The 24,399-nt window shown below is 53.6% G+C and overlaps 7 protein-coding genes across 7 annotated transcripts; 2 read left to right on the forward strand and 5 right to left on the reverse strand.

Moving 5' to 3' along the window:
* Positions 1 to 905: 905 nt before the first annotated feature.
* CKM354_000446800 (uncharacterized protein) lies at positions 906 to 2,422 on the reverse strand (the record flags this gene model as incomplete). The annotated part of the gene is made up of 2 exons (XM_044799705.1): positions 906 to 1,584; positions 1,641 to 2,422. The coding sequence occupies 2 exons, from the start codon at positions 2,420 to 2,422 to the stop codon at positions 906 to 908; spliced, it is 1,461 nt and encodes a 486-aa protein (XP_044655640.1).
* A 2,203-nt stretch (positions 2,423 to 4,625) lies between these two features.
* Positions 4,626 to 7,328, reverse strand: CKM354_000446900 (SUMO protease ULP1; the record flags this gene model as incomplete). Its single annotated transcript, XM_044799706.1, has 1 exon — positions 4,626 to 7,328. One exon carries the CDS (start codon positions 7,326 to 7,328, stop codon positions 4,626 to 4,628), a length of 2,703 nt encoding a protein of 900 aa, XP_044655641.1.
* A 558-nt stretch (positions 7,329 to 7,886) lies between these two features.
* Positions 7,887 to 10,037, reverse strand: CKM354_000447000 (uncharacterized protein; the record flags this gene model as incomplete). The annotated part of the gene is made up of 3 exons (XM_044799707.1): positions 7,887 to 8,730; positions 8,867 to 9,903; positions 9,960 to 10,037. The coding sequence occupies 3 exons, from the start codon at positions 10,035 to 10,037 to the stop codon at positions 7,887 to 7,889; spliced, it is 1,959 nt and encodes a 652-aa protein (XP_044655642.1).
* Positions 10,038 to 11,461: 1,424 nt separating this feature from the next.
* Positions 11,462 to 13,765, forward strand: CKM354_000447100 (uncharacterized protein; the record flags this gene model as incomplete). The annotated part of the gene is made up of 2 exons (XM_044799708.1): positions 11,462 to 11,703; positions 11,755 to 13,765. 2 exons carry the CDS (start codon positions 11,462 to 11,464, stop codon positions 13,763 to 13,765), a joined length of 2,253 nt encoding a protein of 750 aa, XP_044655643.1.
* A 204-nt stretch (positions 13,766 to 13,969) lies between these two features.
* CKM354_000447200 (uncharacterized protein) lies at positions 13,970 to 15,451 on the reverse strand (the record flags this gene model as incomplete). The annotated part of the gene is made up of 2 exons (XM_044799709.1): positions 13,970 to 14,938; positions 14,990 to 15,451. The coding sequence occupies 2 exons, from the start codon at positions 15,449 to 15,451 to the stop codon at positions 13,970 to 13,972; spliced, it is 1,431 nt and encodes a 476-aa protein (XP_044655644.1).
* A 1,865-nt stretch (positions 15,452 to 17,316) lies between these two features.
* CKM354_000447300 (uncharacterized protein) lies at positions 17,317 to 18,134 on the forward strand (the record flags this gene model as incomplete). The annotated part of the gene is made up of 2 exons (XM_044799710.1): positions 17,317 to 17,710; positions 17,767 to 18,134. 2 exons carry the CDS (start codon positions 17,317 to 17,319, stop codon positions 18,132 to 18,134), a joined length of 762 nt encoding a protein of 253 aa, XP_044655645.1.
* Positions 18,135 to 21,947: 3,813 nt separating this feature from the next.
* On the reverse strand, positions 21,948 to 23,801 carry CKM354_000447400 (uncharacterized protein; the record flags this gene model as incomplete). The annotated part of the gene is made up of 1 exon (XM_044799711.1): positions 21,948 to 23,801. The coding sequence occupies one exon, from the start codon at positions 23,799 to 23,801 to the stop codon at positions 21,948 to 21,950; it is 1,854 nt and encodes a 617-aa protein (XP_044655646.1).
* Between the last annotated feature and the right edge of the window lie 598 nt (positions 23,802 to 24,399).

Raw genomic sequence — 24,399 nt, forward strand, 5'->3', positions numbered from 1 at the left:
CATAGAGCAACTGGCATTTGGATTCATGCATGGGCTTCTTCTAGGCTCTAGTATGGGCAGTTCGCAATACAGCTGACGGAAGTTAAATTGTAGTCTCGCTTACCCTCGATCAATGGATGCACTATCAGATATCCGGACTCTGTATCATCAGTCCAGTGCTGATAGGTTTCCCATCGAAATATTCTCATATTTAGAAACTTAAGCACACTTGGTCCACGATGATCTTTCTCTGTCTTGACTCCAACATTACCTTGATATACGATCGACGAGAACCGACAATTAACAATCGTGCTTGGCTTGGTAAATCATTCAGTAAGTCGTCAGCCTAGTTGATGCTTGATCAGAGTCTGCGTATTCTCCCAGCAAACTACAAATGATAGTGAGCAGGTGGTGTTACCCTGGACGTGAGTCTTCTCGCCAAGTGCAATTGTTTTGCACTTCATGATTGCTTTTGAGCTTAGTTAGGATGGCAATAAATCCCATTCAGGGAAACAGTTCGGTCTTGCCTAAGTGGCAAGATAGGAGATTGACGGAAAAGGTATTGATAGAGCGGGACAACACTGGTGATAGGTATTCGAGCGCTATCTCGGTTTGCCTGCATGTTGGAACGCAATGCCAGGAATCAGCGTTCGTCCTTACGCACTGAATCAGTATTTTACTATCTCATGATAAGGGTCACAAGAAGGGCGAGACCTTAATGGTCATGACGCTGCCTCGGGCCCGGCTTCGTCTACTGATAACGTTGCTCTTAGTGCACTTGCTATTGATATTCCTCGCATCCACTCGAAGCTCGGGGTTTTGGAAAGTTGTCATGATCCATATCCTCAATTAGCAGTATATGAGCGGCAATAGCTCGAGAGAGTTGCGAGTGGCATGTGTATGAAGTTGCGAAGGCCAATGTGACCCTAGGTGCTGAGTATCGTGCTGTCGGTTACGCCTCCACGTTTCACGCTCGTGCACAGCATGTTGGACGAATCCAGTTCATCCTGATTCACGACAAACGCTATTTCATTATCTGCAGTCGCGGCAAGTGAATATCCGACCGCCGTTCGTGCAAGACCTTTCTTTTCCGGCGCAACATTCACGCAGGAACTTCCTGAGCAGAGCGCTGCGACTGTGGCTCCACCCACCGACGACGTGTGGTAGAAGATATAGTCTGCCCTTGCCCTTATGGAAGTAGCGGCGATGCTACCTCCCGTATGAACTTCTTCAATCGTTGAAGCATCGATCCCTTCCTGGTCCCACTTTGTATCGTCCAAGGCGTAGCTCCACACATAACGTAGCAGGCTTCCAGTCGAACGGTTCCTCATGTAGACATGACTCTCACCATCGACCAAGACAGATGCTACTCCGGCCGTTGAATCAGTCCCACTGAATGCGCTCCACTTGTACCATTGCCCGACCAAGTCTCCGCCTATGGCCTCGCCGAAGTGTATCCCCACCTCTTGTATGGTATCGTTGCTGGAGCCAAAGTACACACGAATGCCAGACAGTGCGTCGTAGCCACCGCTGCCTGCGATGGCGGAAAGTGCTCGCGTATTGGGCTCCGCAGTCATGTCCTCGAACACGATATAAGGTTCGGACCTGCAATACATCAGTCGCTCAGCTTCTACTACCTGGAGAGACGCATGGTAACTCACCAGTTGCTGTTGAGTGTCGTGTTGACGAAGTTCAAGCGGTTGTCATTGTCGAGATAGAAGACGATCCGGTACAATGACAACCCAGGAGGCGTGATCTCCACTGCAGCGAGTGGAGATGTCGGTTTCGCATTGTTTGTGATTTTGACCGGCGTGACAGAAGCGTTGGCGAAGAGCCCCATCTTGTACTCAACCTCAACAAGCCCATCATCAGTGGAGTAGTACGCAAACGTGGATGTACCAATAGCGGGCGTTAGCAGTGCAAAGCCAGTCTTGTCGACAGGTGAGTGACTCTTCTGCGAGGGCTCGTTGGTATTGTCGGCAGGCTGGTTGGTGTTCTCCGCAGGCTGATTGGTGTTAGGCTGAGTGGTATTGTCCGAATCGTGCTCCTGGCTGTTGCCCTTCAGCACGGTACCCAGAACTCCCCCCAGCACGGCTGCCAGTATGATCACCGCAAGGAGTGCGACTGCGATAACGAACGTTCTCTTCGACAGTCCACATAATTTACTTTCTGGTCGTGTGTGCTGACCGAACTCCAATGGGGTAGGATCACTCTGCAGTGCACCAGCGGGATAACCAGCTTCGCGATCGCTGCACACAAGTGTCGAGGATTCAATGTACGCCAATTGCTTCTCCTCGTTCGGTCTGAGCTCGCTGATCAGAGGCTCGGGGGCACGGACAGAGTTGCTCCGCTGATTGTGATTCCAATCGACCGCTTCCGGATAGGACTCGATCTGGACGGGCTGCAGGCCTTCCATGTCACGATTTTGTTTGTCCATCTGCATGATCCCCAGCCAAGTAGCGGAGACTCCGGATATAGAAGAGTGCGGATGGTGAGCAGAGCCCGAGACTGAAGAAGTCAAACCTACAGAAAGACTGCTCCTCAACGCGGTGCTTAGCGCATGACAGCCTTGCGCTCACGCCACTTCAGCCTTGTCCGAAGCCGCGGATGCCCTTGATTGGTGCCTGTGATCCCTTCGTGGAGGCAGTGCACAGGACGGCAACCAATGACGGTTTGACTCTTTCGTACTTGGTCAAGGGGAGACTCCCGCTATGTTGTGTACTAGATGATCCTTTTGCTTGATGTATGAGCTGTCGGCCTTCTGCAAAGGCGTGGCTTGTACCCATGAAACTTGCGTGGTGGACATATGCAGCAAAGTCTCTTGAGGTCAGACATGATAGTTCGAGTACGTAGCTTTGATGAGGGCGCGTTCTCTGTCTACAAGATGCTGTGGTTGAGCTTCTGTTGCTGGGGCCAAGAAGAAGCTACGACTCTCCTGCTAGCGCGGTGCCAAGGATACTGTTGGGAAAGAATGGTGACATGCTACTGCATTGCCAGGCTCGCACTCACAACAGATTCTCTGTTAAACATCAGAGCTATCGCCACGATCATCTTTAGCACGGATAGTTTCCCTTTACCTCTTCGTACTGACTGACAAAATCCTCCTCAACACAACGCCTCCACACCTGTTTTAGCATTCTTCGACTCCGAGTACCAGAGAGACGACATACCCACCGCCGATAGTCTCCCGCAATTCAATTCTCTTGAGTTCAATGAAGTCGAGAGGTCTTAGGTCTACTCTTCCAATAGAAGGTCTCGATAACACGCTTGATAGCCCGACGCCAACGATCCTTGGCGATACGTGATGCAGCCCAAATCCGGCTCGTAAGAATAGATCTTTGACCCATGACTCCAGATCTGGTTAACGTGTACAAAAAGCGTCCGCAACTCGGTCCGAGAGACGAGCAGAATGAGTATTACGCCAATCGCTTTCGGAATCTGAAATAGTGATCGGAAACGTGTGCTGATTATCTTATGAAGAATACCAGGTAAGCGTGTGAACGTTGCAATTTGCTGGTCACATTTGCATCTGTTGGCATGTATGCTCTCTTGATTTCAGAGCGAATGCCCATCTCCAGCTTCTCCCGATCGATCGACGACTTTCAATACACAACCCTTCTCTACCTTCGTTGACGTCGGACGGCTCTTGCATCCAGAGCCATACAGCCCTTCCCACCTCCCTCCGTCAAGTCGCTATTCCAAGATCTCAACTCTTTCCACCTCCGTTGGCATTCATGCCCTTTCAAATCCAGAATAATGCGCTTCTCCAGCATCTCTCTGCCGATCGACGGATGTCACAACCTCTTCCTTATCTACCTTCGTTGACATCGAACGTCTCTTGAATCCAGAGCTATGCAGCCGTTTCGGCCTCGCTCCGAGAAATTGCTCCTTCGAAATCTCGACCATGTTCACCTCCGTTGGCAGTGATGCCTTTCCAAATCCAGAGAAATGCGCTGTTCCAACATCACTCCACCAATCGACAAATTTCACACCCTCTTCCTTGTCTACCTTCGTTGGCATCTTGTAGCTCCCGAAATCAGAGCCATGGAGCCCTTTTGGCATCGCTCTCTCACGCTGCTATTCTAAATTCTCGACCTTATTCACATCTGTTGGCTTTCAAGCTCTCTGAAATTCGGAGAAATGAGCACTTTCAGCAACTCTCCATGGATCCACGGATTCTGCAATCCAACCCTTCTTTACCTCTGTTAGCTCTCAGCAGGTCTCAAATTCAGAGCTATGGAGCCTTTTTCGTCTCGCTCCATCGAATCAGCTATTTCAGTGCCTCGGCCATATCCACTTCTGTTGGCTCCCAGGTGCCTCGCAGGTCAGAGACACACCGGAATACGACACATCTCATCCATCTGGTCCAATCCCATTCTTCAAGAGCAGCACCCACAACGGCACACAAGCACCCGAAAAATCAGAGAAAGCCAGCATTTGAAGTCACACAAAGTCATTATCATTCACTCATTCTATCATTATCGCGGCCGTCTACGCTAAAGCAAAACAAGCTCGCCCGCGCGCGGGGCGAGCAAATGGGGGTATCTCAATGCATGACAGCACCACCCAAGCCCCAAAAGCCAAACAAAAAACGCCATTCCCCATGCAAATGCACCCAGAAGCAATCCATTGAGCGAGCAAAAAGCTCACAGCTCAAAACTTTTCCCAAATCCGCCGTCCAGCAAAACGCACGTGATGTACTCTCGTGCACGCTTCATATCTCTAACAGGCTTGACAGCCTCAAACTCCAATCCCTTCGCGCTAGCCAGCGCGTTCATGCAGGTAAAAACACCACAGTCGTCCATATTCAACTGCTGTTGGCTCTTTGATTCGAGCTCTCTCCATTCGTCTTCGACATATTTGGTTCCCAGCTCCATGGCAAGCCACTCCCGGGCAAGTCTGAAAAAGGAGCGACCGCTTCCTCCAGCGCTGTCGAGGAATTCCAGCGTGCGGTCTTTGGGAGAGATGATGAGGAGGACCCAATGTGCTCCGGTGTTAACGGGAAAGAATATCCTCTCGCATTCGAGAAGCTTTTGGTCGCCAATCTGTTGGCGACGAGCCCATCTGCTGATGGACTTGATTGTGCCCTTTTTGACGGTGGTGTACCAAGCACAGCCGAAAGCAGCGTAACTGGGAGTTCCCTTTCCCTTGACGTAGCCTTCCTGCTCACGCTTTCGGTCGACAATGGCGCCAATAAAGCCATCGACACCCTCGTCGTTGAGCCATCCGGAAGGTCCTCTGCGGACACTTGGGTCTTGAGCAGCCTTGATTTGGTACTCATTCTGTTGTGGCAAGATGCAACCGAATGTTTTGCGTGTCAATTCGACTCCGCGTGTGCTGTGAGCCACAGTCTTGGCTGGGTCTGTCGTAGCCAGCTCTCTGGCAATAGTCTGTTGCCAATCTTCCGATATTGTTGGCACAAAGTTCTCTAACGCTTCCTTGCGTCGTGCTGCTTCAGCTGCGGCAGCTTCCTCTGCTTGTTTGCGCTCCTCTTCGGCCTTCTGTTTGGCCTCTTCAGCTTCGCGTTCTGCCTGCAGTCGTGCCTCCTCTTCGGCTTGGCGGACCTTGGCGGCTTGCTGTTGGCGAGCATCTTCTTGCTCCTGGCGATGCTTGCGTGCACGTACACTCTCGCGCAATGCTTTCTGTTCTGATGGTTCAATGGTTATGCGCTGCGCCTTCTCGACGAGCGCATCGACTCTCTCATTCGCCTCCTTGTTGTGTGTAGCCCGATCTGGTGGATTGCGTGGTGGTAGTAGCCCGAGTTCCGCCTTCGTCTTCATTGGCGGAAACTTCGCCTTCGAGTAGTTTGCGCCTCGCATGCGGAAAGGAACATTCAATTTCGGTTTCTGCGGTTTGTCTTCTGCTTTGCGAGCTGCAATGGTCGCTGTATGCGTTGATGGCTGCAACGGCTGCTTCATGCTAGCTGTTCTGCGGAAGGTCTGATTATGTGATTGTGATGGAGCTGTGGGATTCGGCCTCAGGTCGATTAGGGCGGCTGACGGTGCAGCGCTCCTGTTCATGCTTCCAGGCTCTTCTGTTGGAGATGGCAGTTGTTTTTGAGTATTGTTGTATTCTTGCGATATATTCGGCATACTGCGTGACTGCGAGGCTGTGCGCGTGGGCTCGGGAGATGATTTCTCCATACTGCCTGGCCGTGAATCTGGTGGAGTGGCAAGTGTGCTGGCATTTGGTGCCGATCTGTGGGCGGGCGCAATCATGTCCTTCATCTGCCCTGCACTGCCGGGGTAGTAGCCCGGCATTGGATTCGCCTCAATGTCCTCCTTTCTAATAGCGCGTCTCTTGTTGCTTTCGCGCGATGACAGGCGCAATGCGAAAATCTCTTGCTCTTGTGTAGTGCGCTTTGGCTTTCGGCCCGGGATGACGCGCGAGAGCCACTCGACCACTGTTGACACGACTGTTCTCACAACACCGAAGAAGCAACCAGCCACCGTCTGTGGTCTCTCGTCATTCTCCTCATACACGTCTCCGATGGCGTCTTCAAACCGGCGCTTCTGCCCCGCAATCTGAGGTGGGCTGCGCCCTGCAACCTGTAGGCTAGGGTAAAGGACTTCTGGCGAGAGGGTAGTTTGCTGACGCGGTGGTGACGTCGAGGTGGTGGACTCTCTGGGAGATACTGGCGACAATATGGGTCGTCCTTCGGGTGTCACACGTTGCTTGGGAGGAGAAATGCGCCACGATTTCGCCTGTCTCGGCGAGAATGGGAATGGGGTGGACGCGTGCTCAGGCGACAATTCGCTGAAGGAGGAGTCGTCGGGGACGGAGAAGGTGTTGCTGGCGCGGACCGTCTTCGCTGGTGGTGTCTTGCCCGCAGTGCTTACAGGCAATGACTTGACTGGAGGGGTGTCGCTGAAGGTCTTGTCGTATATCGACGGATGGGAGACGTCGACGTCGAGGTTGAGTGGGTACGGCTCCAGCGGCACGTACGTCTCGAGGTGATTGATGAGGTGGATGCGCTTGGAGAGGGCGGTGCGTGGCAGCATATTGCCAATGGCAGCGCGCGAGGAGGGCCGGCTGTAGTCTGCTGGCGGGGTCCACTGTACTCGGCGCACTGCTGGCGCGTCTTCCATGTCAATGTCGCTGGTTTCTGCCTGGGAAATCTGCGGTGCCGGCGCGGAGTCAATCTCCATAGGCTCAGGCACAGTAGGCGACGGGAAGTCGGCGACGCGGGGAAAGCCGAGAGAGTTGGTATGGAAGATTTGGTGATAGACATAGCGCGCGGGCGATCTGTCTGCTTGCGGCGCCCAGGCGTAGTGTTGGTAGACGCGTTTCTCGTGCTTGTTAAGCGGCCCGTTAGGGCCGTGTCCGGCGCTCTCACATGACAAGACCATAAGTGGCCAAGGGCGATTCGTGCGCAGCTGGAATGCGGTCGTGCGTCGATGGAACTTGCTGTTTCCGGATGCGCGGTGATGGTTTCAAGTTCGGGATGCAAGGGCGAAAACAAGAAACAGCCAGCCCAAACACGCCGAGTCATGTGCCGCGGCTGCTCCCGCGTCACGAGTCGTGCCCGCCTTCCACCCTCCTGTTCACACAACCGTATCATGTCACATTCAACAACGCGCACCCTCTTCACTTTCTGCTCTACCCCTTCCAAACTTCACGTCACTCAAAATCTCGACATTTGTTTGGTCTCAGCGATGCGGCGAACAGGGAGGATCTGCCGCCTGCCACCTGCTGCAAGCAGGAGCCTTGACCACGCGTCTTGATGGCATATTGGGGCGAAACGTACGCGTCTGCATCCACAAAACTTCTCAATTTCAACTGAAAATAGCTAAACTACAGCCTGCGAAGCGCATATCCTTCCAAGGACTTCCTCTAAGAAAGAATGATTGACCTGTACAAAACCAATGGCGAAGAATGCCAGTGCGAAAACCATCACGTTCGGAATACTAATCGATCACGCGCCTCTCCTCCGGAGATCCTGGACTTCTCACTTCAGCCGGCGCCCTATGAGGTGCTGAGAGATTCGCCGTGGCAGGTACCAATGGCGCTGGAACAGGACTCGCTTCCCTCGCAGGTGCCGCACCAACGAGGTCACCAGAGACCGGCCGTTCAGAATCGCCTTGCTGCCCTTGGATCGCCAGTTCATTCGAATGCAGCTCAAAAAACGGTCCAGAGGCGCCGAACCAAGCGTTGCTCGCGTGATTTGAGGCAGGCGACGCATGTCCAGGCGATGGCGACTGCTCCACACTTGGGCTTGGCTGACTCAGAGAACTTCCATACGACATGCTGCGCGTGTGGCGATTCGAAACTGGCGAGATGGCTGATCGAGAGACGCCAGTCTGCTGCGAAGTCCTCCGTACACTTCCTGCCGAAAGCTCGTGGCGGTGGTATGCATTGGTGCCTCGAGCGGTTCCGGTTGCATCAAGTTCGGGCTTATGCTCTGCCATTCCCGGTTGCGGATCCGCTTTGTAAAACTCCATGTTATTCGGCGTGTCGTTGATGGTAGTTCCTGCGATCGAGTTGCGCGAGAAAACGCCGGACGCCGCGTACTGCAGCTCACGCTCCTCTTTCTGTGCACGACGGCGGCGACGCCAGAACCAGAATGCTACTGCGAGCAATATTATGACAACAGCAGCGGCACCCACTGCGATACCCACTATCGCGCCCACACTGATACCACCGCCACCGGCACAATCACCTACGCAAACAAGTTCAGTGCTGGATGGCGAGTCTGGAAATCGTGCTTGCGAAAGGTAAAACTCGCGCTTGTCGTAGTCTACAGCGAGATACCTGTTGTCGAATCAGCAGGTATTCTTGTTGCACAGATACACTCGATATGGCACAAGCCAGGAAGCATGGCGATGTCTCTGCACGGCCAGAAGCAGCAGGTTGGCGCACTCGGTGTGGGTACATTCGCATCACTTACGCTTCTTGCAGAAAGACTCGGCCAAGGACGCTCGATCTGCCATCGTCTGGGGCACGCCTGAGCGGGAAGTATCGCAGCCTCGTCCTGGTCTCGGTGATGTTCGCCAACGGCCACTTGAGCTCCATATCGAACGCTGCGTAAGGCAGTTCAATTGGAACTGCGGCGCTGGAGGTGTCGTTCGCTGCCAGCGTAAACTTGACCGATCGATTAAATTGGAGCATCCGTTCATGCTGTTCCTCGCTGACCAGGTAGTAGTTGACCGTACTATTCCACTCCAGCCCGAATGCTGTCTCGAAGACCGAACACACAGCCTCTGGTAGCCAGATCTCTGGGATGCGCGAGTTTATTTGCGCTGAAAGTTGCACATCTGCCGTCGAGCCGGTCCCAACCTCGATATTTCGGACGCTGACAATCAAGTCCGACTCGCTGTCGCCGCTGAGAGGAACGACGAGTCTGTTCGGGTCATTAGGATCGTTGCCACGGAGTGCGTCGTACCCCCCGAGTGTCAGGCTGCCATACTGCGAAGGTTCGCCGCGATGGAATGCCCCCGCGGTATATGCGAAATATTGACTTCCAATCACGTCTTCCTGACGCAGCGTCTGCAGCATGGAGAGGCGCATATCGGTTGAGGCAGACCCATTGGGATAAATGGGATATGCACTGAGGCCGAACGAGCCTAGAAAGGGTTGGTAATAGTCGTTGGCAAAGGCACCGACAACTTGTTGTTCCACTTCGGTTGAGCCAGCACCAGTCCCTAAAACGACTTTGTCGAGGCCAATTGCTGCTCCTCCCGCGTAGCCGGCCTGTTCCTCAGCACTATTGTACGGAACCTTGCAGAAAGGCCCTGGTTCGCAAGGAACTCTTTGAAGGCTCGTGGACGCCGTGGGGTCAAACAACCCGCCTCTAAGTTGCGGACATTCCTCTGGGTCAGAATCAATGCCGGTGGCCGGGAAGTAGCAACCTTGGATATGTACGGGCCAAAATCCTGTTGCTATCGTTGCCGGGAGGAGATTGACCACGCGATCTGGTTCTCCTATCTGCGAGAATAGCATTAGCAATAGTAAGCCCTCTACGCACAATTGTGAGGCATTACTCGGAGGGCGAAGGTCGACCAGTTGCCATCGTTCCCATGCCACAATTGGCTTGGTGGTACTGATACGGCGCCAGGCATGGCGTCGCAAACTCCCGCAAAGCCCGGTTCAATCTCGAAAACCGAAAGTGACACAAAGAATCAGAATGCGATGGACAGCAGGTTGTGAAGCATGCGGCTCTTGAGCGGGTTCTTGTCCAGACCCCAACACATCGCGGGAAGACACACATGGCGCACAGCTCGGTCGACCTAGAACACCACATGCCCAGTACATGCACCTCGCCTGCCCGCCTGTTGCGCCGAGATCATGCATGGCGACAGGCTGAGCGATCGTGGGTAGCAATCGGCAACTTCTACTACTCGCCATTTGCCCCGCCGCGATGTGCTACGGCGGGAGGTCTTCACCACGCAGCAATCGTTGCTTCACCTACAAAATGCAGACTGGCCTGCTTGCACTTCACAATCATTCTTGGATGTCAAGAGAAGGCCACGCAAATAGCATCGTGGCGCAAGCAGACGTACTGTGCGCACGAGCCTGGCGTGCATATGCCACAGCAGCCAGACGCGTGGGAGGCAGGATTCTGCACCAGTGACAAGCAACTTTGGACCCCACCACAGCCTGGTCAACAACACTTCGCAAGGCTGAGCGCGACTCCCTGCGTTTCTCTATCGTCAACACCACCTTGGCACACAACTGCAGCTCTGGCGAATGCACTAAAGGTAGTTCTATATGTACGTCGAGTTTCGCGCTCACAGCACTGCGAGACAGCTCTGTAGAGGCGAAAGACATTTATCGCCAGAGTTGGGGTCAAAGCCTCGTAGGATCAGCAAACTCTCGTCTTCCACGAATCCGAGAGGCCCGTCGACCCGAAGCATGCAGCCGCAATGCATGAACCAATAACATGACCATTGCTGCGGACAATACGCTATCGTCCACATACGGCTGGTCTTGGCGTCGCTCAGCATGGAAAGCCCAATGGAATTATACCCATCGACAGACTGTATGCAGACTTGCAGCATGACAACGCACTGTGCCGCCATAAGCAGCTCTGACTGGCAGGTCCTCGCCCGGCCAGCCGTCTCCATGTCCACGATTGGCAATCAAGCTCGAGCAGAAGCAAAGGCAGACCTATCCCAACACGAGGGATCGAGCCACAATCCCGCGCTTGCGCGCACAATGTAGCTCTCATGCCATGTCTGGACTGTATGAATCAGGCGTCTTCCACATCTGCCGTAGCTTGCACGGCCCCGAATGTGGTGCGCAGTCGGTCGCCAAACCCAATGTTCTGGAGGCATGACGAGGCTCGATACTCAGCCTGATCCCACTCCGCTTTAAGAGTTCCCCTCGTGCCTGGACGCACCGCTTCCCGCTGTCTCTTCTACGTCCGGATTGCTGTCAAGCCTGGACCAGGGTGTTCTGCGACGTGACTGCACGTGAAGTTGTCGCTGGGTGCTAAATCATCTTCTTCCATTGAGTTGCGTTGCTTCATCACAGACCAGCAGCTATGAAGCTCACTTCGGGAGCTGTCATTGTTGTTGCTGCGGTTTTGCAAGGCAGCTTGGTTGCTGCTGCCGACGACTATGTGGTCAGAACATACACCACAGAGGAGCCGTCGGTGATAGAGTATACCACTGCATACGAGACACCATGCACCACCGAGCTCGAATACCCCGAGCCGCCTAAATATGAGACGGAGACAGTCACCGAGACTTACACCGAGCCAGGCAAGACAATCAAGAAATACAAGTGAGCAAATCGAATCACCCAGACACGTGCTTCGCTGACATGGTTCTCAAGAACCGTGACCAAAACGAAGACTCTGCCAGCCGAGACACGTACAGTGACATCGACATACAACACTACCACCACTGAAGTGTACAAGAAAACCATTTACAAGCCTGTGACCTACACAGCAACGGCGACCGTTACGAACAATGTCACGAACACTGTCATTAGTCGTACCACAGATGTTATCATCAGTCGGACCACGGATACCGACATCATCCTTTCCACGCGCACCATAGTATCCGAAGTCACCATTACACGGGATGGTACACCTATTCCTGTGCCCACTACCATCGTGGTCACTCAGTCTGTTCCTTCGCCGGTCACCTTGCCTGCACCTCCACCTGAGATAATCACCGAAGAGAGCACGGTCACTCTACCAGCAAGCACGATAACGACAACTATTGTCCAGAGTGGCACAACAATCACGACCGAGATCACGCTACCACCAAGCATTATTGTGCAGACCGTGACGCAGATCCCGGACCCAGTCACTATCAGTCAGGAAGCAGTCACAATCAGCCAAGATGCGCCTCCCGCGCAGACCGTGACGGTCACTGTCGACTCTCCTCCGCAGCTCATCACCGTTACTCCACCTCCGCCACAGTGTTCGGAGACTGGTGTTGTGCCCGTTTCAGATACAGCTGGTTGTGGTGGACGAAATTGCCAGATCGAGTTTGGAGAAGAAGCAGCAGTCCACTGGATGGACCGGCCTCTTACTGAAGCCCCACCTTTACTGACTGCGATTACGTTCATCAATACCGATCAACGACAGACATGCATCACAACGTCTTGCAATTCCGAAGCCTTTACGCAGTATTACACCAAAAGCCGAGCAGCATGTCTTCGTCCTCCATGCCCATCCAACTCGCTCAACCATAATTGCGAGATTGTCATTGGCCCACTCGTCCTGCCGGATAACTCGACCACCTCCGTCACCCAAGTTGGATCATCTGGCTGGAACTTGCGACTAGGGCCCACTGCTACTGCCAACGACGTCGGCTTGTGCGGCGCTGGAGTACCGCAATGCGTCACAGCGACATCGCGAGCCCTCGAAACGCCTCTTATCTACATCGGAGACGTAATCCCAGTGACTGACAATAATACTGGTGCTGTCCCGACGCAATACCTCCTACCACAGATCGGAGAATATTTCGCCCCAGGAGATCCTTTTGGAACATGTGAGACTGCAACACTCAACTCGCTAGGTGGGTATGGAGTGCAGCAGCGACTTCTTCGCAAAAGACAGGCTACGTTCGATGGAAAGGTTGACCCATTCATCGGAACGCCTGATCTCATTGGCCAAAGGGTGTTTAGAGCTGGAACTTCGCAAGAAGTGAACGTTCCTACTTCGACACAGCCACTTCCAAGCGTCTCTGCTCAACCCACGACGACGGAGCCAGTGACTTCAGAGAATCCCCCAGCCCCTGGTTCCACGCAGGGCAACACTTCACCCGAGACTGCTACTGCTTCAGTGCCGGCTCCTCCGCCTACACCCTCGACAGCTCAGTCCGACTACGTTCCCGAATCCACCACAGTAACCATCGAAAACCCATCAGCCAGCAATACCCAAGTCGTCGGACCCACTTCTTCATCAGACGGGCCCGACGCCACTGTCCCAGGCACCGTGACCGAAAACATCTCCGGCACAATGGTCGTCACCAACACAGTCTACTACAGCATGATTGCCCCACCAAACCAACAGGCCATCCTTGACTCTATTTCTGCCTTGCAAACAGATCTCGGCGCGATTCCTTCGGAGTCCTTCGGTGCCGTCCTCTCTGGCCTCGTAAGCCTCGGAGCCGGAGAAGCCACTGTCACACCCGAGCCAGCCCGCAGGCCTAGCGGTGGAAGCAGTGGTAGCGACAGTGACGATAGCAGCGGGGGAAGCAGCAGCAGTGGCAGCAACAGCGGTAATGGAACCACGACTCAAACTGGAGCCGGCGAGGGGCTGGCAGAGTGGAGAACAGCGGGATTGAGCTGGTGGCTTGCGGTCGTTGCTTTGATTTTCGTGATGGCATAATTTTCCCTCACTCTCACTGAAGCTATGATTTGATGATTTGACGTTTTTATGAATTGCATAGCTTGGTCACTCATTACTGTTGTGTAGCTTGCTTTGCAGCTTAATCTTAGATGAAAAGAAAAGAACCCAAAAGAACAATATAATTGAAAATTGTCACTGCCCAGCAATTCTCTACCTCATCTACAATTGATTCTCCTCACGACCTCATTTTCTCTTTTCCAGCAACCACCCATCGCAAAGCATCACAACAGGAACAGCCGTGACCCCGCAAAGGACTCCCAACGCCATTGTACCCATTGCCCAGCCTCGTGCCTCAACCACGAACCCGCATAGAATTGGTCCGAGAGTATCGCCCAGTGCCCAGGCCATGTTGAAAAAGCCATAAGCCTGCCCGTAGTATCCCGTTCTAGACTCGGTCCCCGCATCACGATCCTGCTGCGAGAGTTCTCGAGATCGATGCGCGATTTCTCCGAACAGCGGCTCCAGGATGACGGCAAGACAGCATCCGATGATCAGCAATAGAACTATCAGCACTGCCTTATGACTTGATGTATTATGTTCAACGAGTCTCAGTAGGATCAGAGCAGGACACAACGCCAGATAAGCTCCTGCGATGAACCAGCGTCCGCCGTACTTGTCAGTGAGCTTTCCGATCAGTGGTCCTGCTATTGCTGGCAGTGAGAGCGGCAAGAAGACGGCTCCGGAGCCCTCGGCATCCCAGCCAAAGAGTTCATTGACAGTGATCGGAAGGACTGTCTCAAAGCCGGCAAATACTGCTGCGAGAGTGAAGACGCCCCACAGAGCGACCAGGAAGCGGCCTGAGAAAACGATCCTGAGCATAGCGGGTTTGTTGGGGTTGGCAGGCAGTGAATACATCGTCGAGAGTACTTCGGCTGAGGAGGTCTCATCATGTTGCGGCTCTGGGAGGTGAGGGTATGACTTGCGTTCGACTTCCAATAGTGCATTCTCACCAGTCTGTTGCGAGTTGACGCGGACAAGGTGAAGACTCGCGTCTCGTTCTTTCAAGATCAGGAGGAACATCATGCTCAAGCCAATGACAGCAATTATGACTGCAAAGACAGCGTTGTAGCCACGATGCTTGAACACAGTCCCGCCGAGGGACGGCGCTGCTACACTTCCTGCGTTCAAGGAGATGCCGAGATAGCCGGCAGCCTAGATCTTAAGGTCAGCTTCAAGAGTAGCAGGAAGACGGGTTGATCTAACCTCTCCAATGTGCTCAGGTGATACAGTTTCCGCCAGCAGAGCCAGGCCTGTAGTCCACACAACCGTACTCGACATTCCCTGAAACACTCGCCCACAGATTTGCGCCGCCATGTTCGGCGCGAGCCAAAGCAGTACCGTCGCTCCCAGCATCACCGACATTCCGAAGAGAAATGGCATGCGGCGATTTTGCGTGCGATCGGTATACCACGCCCAAAGAGGTGAACTGGTAAAGCATCCTGCTCCAGACACAGCCAAGAGAATTGTCGTCCACTTCTGTATCTCATCGTCGTTGATGTTTCCGCGCTCTTTAAGGGGGAAGGGCACGACTGGTACGATTGCCGCGTACACAAACTGCTCCGTGAAGACTGCGAAGGCGATGACGAAGGTGATGTAAAAGGTGGAGGTGCGGAAAGGTCTCGGTATGGTTGTCACTTTCTTCCAGGCGCATCGCATGCAGTCCATGATGAGCGTCCTTCAGATGTCGCAATCCTGCTGGCGGGTCGTTTTTCTGCGAGACTTTTCAAGGGAGAGCGTGAAGGAGCGCTAGGACTTAGGTCGATACAGCTTGTGTGCGTGGTGGCTTCTGGGGGTGTTTCGGTCTCCTTCATCGCCAACATGCACAGTAGCGACCAATTTCGAAGGCTCTTGGCTCGCGGGTGCGTCAAGTGCTGCAGTAGCGCGGTAGGGTGTCTTTTGCGGAAGCTGGTCACGCAGCGCGTTATTCGTAACGCACGAGGATCAGAGTACGAGCCCAAGGATGGTCGGAGTTGTAGTATGATCGGTCAATCAGTGCTCGGGGGAAGACGTTCGTGAGGGCCAGGATGTGGCAACGTTTGCAGTGGTGAAGCACGTCTTCGGTAAGTTCCTCGGACGGGAAGGTACGATAGCATATATCGGCACGTGGTGGATCGGTATAGGTGGGAAGTGTAGTCCGAGGAGAGGAAGTCGTTCGTAGGAGATTGGTATATCGTAGCTGGCGTTCGTCAGACGACGATGTGAAGTCTGCGGAGTCAGCTGCCTGTTCGCCTGGGAAGCGACTATGAGGTTTGGGCAAGAAGGAGCGTTTTGGAAGGCAAGTGCTGCCGTGCATGAACACATCGACCTTTCTCCGTCCACACTTCCTCTTCGCCAACACAACTTGCAACGACGCTCATCGCAATCACGAATCGATCCCTCGTCCTCTCGCTGTGTCCATCCTCAAGGCATCGTGTCCAGCCGCAGGAGCAACAGACCACTCCGCGCCGGCATTGCTGAATTCAAGCCACAAATAAGGAATGAGCCGGGCGAGGCATATTGAAAAGCTTCCAGGTCTGCGCAAGGAGGACGGAGGAGTGGTCCTGGAGAAAGAACGAGGAACACAGCACAATCTTCTGGGGATCGCCCAGTATCGGGACTTTCTGCTTAACAAACTGATGGACCCGGCGCGAACTGCCATTCACGATGCGTTTGGGCTGCAGTCGGTGCCAGGTAGAGCTGAAGGCTTGCATAAAGAGGTGACATCTGCTTGAGGTGAGTGATATCTGGCGTTCGGTCAATATCTAGCACAGCAACGTTGCTGTCTTGAGATGGCAGAGAGTGCTATGGACTGTGACTGCAGTGTTCGCGCAGCCTCATCTCGGAGACTTCATGCCATTGTCGGAACTGATTCTAGACTCTGCCGAACGAGCTGTCCTACTTCTCAACGGGCAGCCACCGAGCGAGGCGGTTGTTTCAGCTCCGATCTAAGTGCTGCGCAAGCAAGTCGACGCAAACTTGAATAACGCACACCGTCTGGCGTTCGCAAATGGATTGCGGCGCGCCAATAGCCTGTCCAACCGCGCTGCTGTATCTCGTGGCGTGCAGACTACACGTGTCTGCGATGGAAGTACAACATGCTCGGCTGGCTGGGTGCTCGATCCGTGGACAGCATCGGTCGACGAGGGACACATTCTGTCGCGCCGTGGACAGTCCGCGTCAATGAATGCAGTAGACCTGCTGCGTGACGTGCAGCATTGTCAATTGCAGCGAGGACACAAAGGCATACACACGCTGAAGTGGTACCTCCATCGGCATCACACCACAAACGGCTTTGCCGACGCCACTCACTGCCAAGTTTGCGCCCAGGCAGCGGATCTGATAAGTTTTATCAGATCAACTCCGCATGCGACATGGTGCATCCTTCGCGTTACTCGAAACTTACTCTTCTACGCGACCCGAACTGTCCCCACCAGATTCGCATACCGCGTGTTAGTCACGCCCGCAAAGCGCGTGCGGGATGTATATGTACTTATTCCTCCCTCGAGCCGTAGGTCTTCGATCTCCACTTCTTCCTCACTGACACCGCAGCAATGGTCAAGTTCTGGGACCATATCTCGAAGGACCACCAAGAATGGGCCCTCCGACAGTCCTTATTCTTCATCGCTTCTGCTCCTTTGACGGGCAAGCATATCAATTGCTCGCCGAAAGGACGACCTTCAGCGACTCTGACTATCTTCAATGAGAACCTCATAGGATATATGGACGCGACAGGATCTGGAGTCGAGACGATCAGCCACGTGTACGAGAATGGCAGAGCAACAATCATGTTCTGCAGCTTCGAGAGCTCGCCTCGGATCATGAGGTGGTTCTGTACGGGTAAGGTGTATGAGACAGATCATCCCGAGTACGAGTATTGGTTGAAGAGGATGGGCAAGGAGGAGTACCCTGCCATGCGAGCGATTATTGTGCTGAAGGTGTTCAAGGGTTGGTGATCTTCAATACCATTGTCGGCATCGAATTAGCTGACATCCTCCGCACAGTTCAAACCTCATGCGGCTTCGCAGTTCCCCTCCTCTCACATTACGTCGACGAAGAAAAAGGACCTCGAGGGAAATTCGTGGACCGAAAGACGTTGGACAATTTCGCGATCAAGAGCGCAGCAGTTCCGGAAATCATGGAAAATTACAGGGCGAAGATGAATCCCAAGAGCTTGGATGGGCTGCCAGGCCTACGGCGAGCGATGAAGACAAATGGGCAGAATGTATTCTTGCAAGAGCTGATATGGTGGGGCAAGAGCACGGCTTCACAATGGCAAGCTATCGTGCTGGGCGCTGCAATCGGTATATGGCTCACGCTGGCGTTGCAGACAGCTGTTTGCAGCTTAGATCTGGGTCGATTGACGATGTAAAAAGGGTTGGGAGAGGAAAGGGAGTATGGAGTTCGTGAACAATTGCGGAGCAAGGAAATGATATCATGATATGGAGAACAAGATCGAAACAACGTTCTGTCTTCTCGATGGACTTGAACATATAACTGCTCCCTAGGAACCAAGATCGTCGGTCCTCGCCATTGAGCAAGTCCCTTTCAAGCAACTTGGATCTGCGCCAGCCTGTCATCTTGATGACATTCTCAGCTCAAGCAAAGATAACATGCTGCCAGGACAGGTCCGGTCTGGCTGTCTGCTTTCAAGAGCTTCCCGTCAAGCCGCTGCCGTCATATGATAGACTGTGAATCGTTGCATAGTTCACAATTCTCCGAGCAGCGACTTAGCCCCACTTGCGTCTACGAAAAAATGTCCGGCTCAACCTAGTCTGTTGCAATACAGTCCTGCCTTTGTCAAGGTGCTCCGGCGTCACTTTCCATTTCTGATATCGATACGTGGATCTGAGCCCTACGCTCAAGGTCGTGAACTGTGAAGTCTGTTCTCTAGCCAGGAACATCACATCCATGGCGGTTCTACGGAGATGCTCGTCCAGGGGACGACCTGGGGGTCTAGTCACGAAGATCTGGTGCAAGATACGAGCTGCATACGAAGCAGAGCAGTGGAAGCAGATCCAACATTATCCTAAATCGTATAGAGTTTCCATCCCTAGTAGTCGGAGGATATCTTGCCCGGAAAGTCTGCCCGCTGTGATGGTGACTGGTTTGTGGTGGAGAGATCCTGGAAGACTTCGAAAGGATGAAAGTCAGTCTCTGTTCTGTCCTAGGCGATGAATTGTACGCTTAGATCGCGGCACTCTTTCGCAGGTTGGCGAATGCAGAGACATCGCGAAAGTCTTCAATCAGGTCGATGAGATGTGGGCGTGTTCATGGTTGTTCTGCGCCGTCTGAAAAGCCTCACTGAATATCGACGGGTGGGACTCTCGGGGAGAACGAACGCCACGTCTCTGAAACACTCCCCAACTTTTGCGCTGGTGCCTTCCGCATCGTATTCTAAAGCTTGAAATGTAGATCCGTCTACAATGCACAGAGACAGTCATATTACAACTCCTTACAGGAGCTCGATAGGCGGGTCCAGGCTGTGGGTCCAAGACGCGCAGTATTCGATATCGTTTGCCCTGATTCTTTTCCCCTCTCGCCAGAGAGACCAACTCACGATATGTTGTTGACTTTTGCTGTAAACTCCCGTACGGCGTCTTGAAATGCATTTTCCTCGAGTAGAGCAGAGATTAGCGGCGCAGATGAAACGGTGGATGTCGGCGGACGTGGAGGAAGAGATTCCGGTTTGCCCTCAGATCAAAAGGTCGACGACAGTTTCTCGAAAGCTGGCGATTCAGTGGCGTCCATGGTGCGCCAAATATCAGAGTCGAGCGATACCTATCTCCATGTCTCTGAGTTTGGATCGTTTCACATAGGTGCTTCGAGTGCAGCTCCGTTGACATACAATGAGTCAGTTTGACGAAGCAAAGCAAAGAGGACGAAGTCAACTTGTGACTCCCGCGAAAGTGTGCTTCTCTTCATCGCAGCTTTCAGCGTTTCTTGAGCCCGTCGAAAACCTGTCGAATCCCTTCTTGTCCCTCAGGCTCCTTGGTCTGCGTGCTAGTCTAGGGGCTACCACCATAAGTACGGTTCGCTGGAACCGAGTCAATGACCCATGCTCCTGTAGTCCACGAGCCAATAAAGCAGTTCTCATAATTGTCTTGACTTGGTCGAGACGATTGAGCTCCTTAAGTCCGGTAATTCCGGCACAGAGGCGGCAGCGAGCATGTCTCACCATTGACTTTTGGTTGAGACGCTCAATCTCCTTGGTGACCGGGAGCAGAGTTCAAGATCCAGATGCAAGGGCAATGGCGGCGACGATCTAGAAAAGATTGAGATCAAGTCCGCACGCATGCATCTGCACATTCTGATATTCTTAGTATCTCTGAATAGGGATGCTATCGTGATCGCGCATCATCTGGAGCTCGAGCAGCATTCCGAGTCGCACAAAGTCGGAGAGATGGGGATTGGTTGCTTCTCTCCTCAAAAGCACTATGCGGAGTGACGACGACACACTCCATAATCTTGACGCTGAGATTGACTGAGCGACTGGAGGCCACCACGAAAACGGTACATCATTGCAGAGAGCGACGTAAACCCAGAGCAACTCTCAGTCCCATCGTTCGCGAGAGACGTGCCAGAAGAAGCGATTGAAGGCGAGTCGTGAAACCTAAGCGACAGTACCGAGGAGACAGAGGCAGAACTGCGCTAGGAAGACTAAGGAGATTGCAAAGAAAGGAGTCACAGCTTCTGCAATCGCTTCCACTAAGTCGATCCGGCCTACATTCGTAGCGGCCGACAGAAAAGTCTAAGAACCGAAGACAACTATAGCGGCAGCGACTATGGTGCAGAGAATCGACGTAAAGCCCGAAGACATTCTGATCTTTCGATTTTGAGTTCGTCTTGAGGGTATTTGTGGGCTGATAAGCCTGTGTTGTAAAGAGGCAGAACAGCACCAGGAAGACCAAGAAGGTTGCAGAGAGTAGAGCAATGGCGTCCGCCATCGCTATGACCAATCCGAGCCGGCTCAGGTTCGTAACGGCCGATAGAAAAGTCCAGGAGCCGAACGCAAGGGCAACGGCAGCCGTGATGGAGAGGAGGATTGACGTTAGATTTGTGTTCATTTTGATTGGTATGTGTCTCTGACGAAGATAGACCCATCGACTGCACGGCATCTGAAGCATGAGCGGCTTTCAATGGAGGAGAATCTCGGAGAGATTCAGTTTCCAGTTTCCATTCTCTCCGTACTCAGCATCCCAGCGGAGGCCGAGGCGGACTTGCATCGATGGCTCTGAGGGTTTTGCGATTCTGGAGAGTAGGCGAGGGTATACGTATACCCATTCTGCCCCTGGCTTCCTCTCTCGAACGATACCATGAGCTCGAGTGGTACAATCTTGAGATTAGGTGGCTTGGCGAAATTACCGTGGTGCAGAGAGCACTCTGAATTGTACTGAGAGAGTGGAACCCTATCAACTTCTCGAACGTCGTTCGGCAGCAGATTTGCAGCTTGTCGGGAGCTCGAGTCGCAGCGAATTTTGCATGATATCGGAGAAAGAACTCCTTCGTTTCAGTTTCTCTGAATGTGGCGGATGTCTGATTGCTGCAGAGCTTGGACATCAGGTACCACTGGTGTGTTGATGGTTACAGAGAAATATGGAATGAGCTCCCTCTCCATGAGGAGTGGGAGGCAACATGTTGGACGCGGGCGTAGTACGTGCTGAATCCAGTACATTTGAAGGTGAGGAAAGTAAGGAGAGACCACTGGTACAGCGGTCCATCTGTTGATGCGCTGCATTATATCGTCAGCGGATGACGGCTGTAATGCGTCGGCCGTGTTGTCGTTGAGTCGTGTCCCGAGCTTCCGGTGCTTCCATCCGGCGTAATGTTAGAGAAAGGAGCCCCTCGCTGTGGTTTCTCCGATCCTGTTCAATATCTGGTTGCTGCTGCGTTTGAACACCAGGTGCCGCTGGTGTGCTGACAATCGCAGAGAAAGTGCCGCCGCAGCGAGGAAAGATCATTGTTCTTCTTACTACTCTATGAGGGACGCAGCTTCCGTTCTGACATAATCTGGAGTCACGATGGCTCGGAAGACTGCATCGATACGAGAGAAAGGAAAGAGGATCCAAAACAAAACAAGAACTTTTGTACTCCGCACCTGCTAATCAGGAGAAACCAACACACAATACAACACAATACAGAAAGACCCCAGACAAGCAAACCGACACCACACATCTCATCCACTCTACTGCTTTCGCCCCTTGCCCTTCCCCTTCGCCTTCTTCACCTCCTGTCCCGGCCACTTCATCGGGCCCATCTCCACCGGAGTCTTCCTCGCCTCGCTATTTCCACGACTGCCCGGCCGGCCAGCCTCCTCGCCACCCTTCCTCACCTTCGCCTTCCCCTGCTCGCCTCTGCCAAATGCACCCAGCGCTCCGTCGATCGCCTCATCTGCTGGTCGCTTCTTAGGCTGCTGCTGCGAGAGCTTGTCGCCAGCGAGCAACATGATCTCCTTCGTCTTGGGCTCCGCAGTGTAGAAAGCGGCAGCACGACGAGCCGCTTCCTCACCAGTTGGAGGTGGGCTACGATCACGTGGCGGAGAGTCTGGCAGAGCATAAGAGTCTTCATTACGCTCGAGGAGAGAGCGCATGAACTCACTTTGCACTCTGGCTCCCGGAGTCCTTGAAGGTCGGCGTGGAGGTGGAGCGACAGCAGATCCAGCAGGTGAAGACTCCTTGGCCATCTTCTGGCTCGGCTTCTTTGTGGAGGACTTTCTCTTCTTGCGCGAGCTTACGAAGAGGCCAGAGGACGATGAGCCACCACTCTCTTGAGAAGTGGCATTGGAAGCGCGACGGCGAGGGGAGCCAGGGTGGCTTAGATGCTGCTCGGCGTCATGGAGAGGCTCACTTGCCTCAACATCTCCAACGTCTTGCATGTCAACATCGTCGCATGTCTCCTTTGGCCAGGCACCAGGCTTCAACCACTTGGGTGGTATCCCAGCGCCTTCGTCTCCGGCTGCTGAGAAGAGACTGTGGAGTGATGATTTGCCATCGTCGCTTGAAGACTGCCTCGATATGGCAGGAGCCGCCGGCCGACTCGCATCGACTTGCTGTGGTGCAGACTGCTTCTGTCGTGGGTCTGGCAAGAGTGCGCCGCGTAGTAAGCCTGCAGACTCGGATTGGGACAAGAGACGCTTCGACTTCGTCTGCTCGGATTTGCGCTTCGGCTTGCCCGCCTTCTCCTGCACTGGCTGTAGAGCGCCTTTTCCGTCGATCTTTGGGTTTCTGTTCAGACCAGCCTCAGTTGACGCTGCTATTCTCTCAGTCTGGCGAACCTCGATGATGTCCTCGGGCGAGTTGTTACGCTTCTTTAACTCATCATTGGTCTTCTTGGCCAATCTGGCTGCGTACGAGCTTGCATTGCTCGGCGCCTTGTCAGAGCTCACGTCACTGTACTCGCCGTGCTCATCTGCTTCGTCGTCGCGTTCCTCCAACACTTTCTGCTTTGTGGCCTCAGAGACTCGAACCTTATCGACGTCGAACATTGGTCCCTTTTCCATGCGCCGCTGGGACTTGGTGGGTCCGGCTGAAGCCATATTCTTGACTTTGACTTTTCTCTCTGCATTTTCCGTCGCTAAAGCCTGCATCGTCTTGTCTTGCCTGCCGACGCTTGACGGCGCCTTCTTGCCACTGATGCTCCCATCGGAGACTTGCAGGTTACTAACCAACGCTTTCAAGTCATCATTGGTCCAGCTACGAGTCTCGCCGTCCAAGATCTTCTCCAGTGTCGGCCGGCCAGTCTTTGGGTGCACGCCAGCGACGACCTTGCCCAACTTTCTGTGGCGCTCCTTGATGAGCTCGATGTCGTCCTCCAGGGCTTCCATCAGAGCGATCTCCTGGTCGGTCGCCACTCCCCCTTGATCGAAGACCACATTGAGATCAGTTGAGATCTCCTCAAGTCTTGCTTCTTTCGATTGGCGGACTTCGTCGAGGATAGTGCGGAAGTCTTGGACAAACTGGCGCGGGTCGAGGCGGTTCGACGCTGCACTTGGCTTGGGCGACCGATGGCCCGGTTCGGGGAAACCAGACAGGGCAGGCATGGTGGTCGGGAGGCTATGAGAAGCCGATGACTTTGCTGCAGATGGTCGCGCCTGGTCTGAAAGTACCGTTTGGTGGATGCTGCCTGATGCGAGAGTCGAGTGGGTCGGTTTTTGGTAGTTCTTGGCAGGTGAATCAAAGCCGGCGGGAAGGAAGTGGCGCAGGTTTTGGAGTTGAGTGAGAGTGAGCGAACGGCAAGCGCGTGCGTGGCTTGCGGATGACTGAGGCAGGTCTCTTGGTGGTGCGATCGGCGTGGACAAAGTTGCAGAAGGATGTGGGTGACAAGACAAGAAAGAAGAGTTGCCTAGATCAGGAGCTAAGTGAGGGACTTCAGGCAATGGCTTTTTTGTGCTGAAAATGCAACTAACGGGCTAAGCAGGCGGCAAACGTCTCGCCGCCATCCTTTCTCTTGCCAGCAGCCCAGCAGCATCATCCCGCCACGGCAAACTTCCGATCAAAGATGTCCTCGACGACCACAACAGTCATTCGCATGACGAGTCCAGATCCGAAAAGCCACCCTCGACTTTCTCAGCTGCATGATGCTTCTTCAGCTGCAGTTCGGCCGTTCTTCACATGCGCCAGGTGGCAGCCTCAGGAGAG

The sequence above is a fragment of the Cercospora kikuchii genome (assembly GCF_019650295.1).
Source record: "Cercospora kikuchii DNA, contig_00003, whole genome shotgun sequence".
Lineage (NCBI taxonomy): Eukaryota > Fungi > Ascomycota > Dothideomycetes > Mycosphaerellales > Mycosphaerellaceae > Cercospora > Cercospora kikuchii.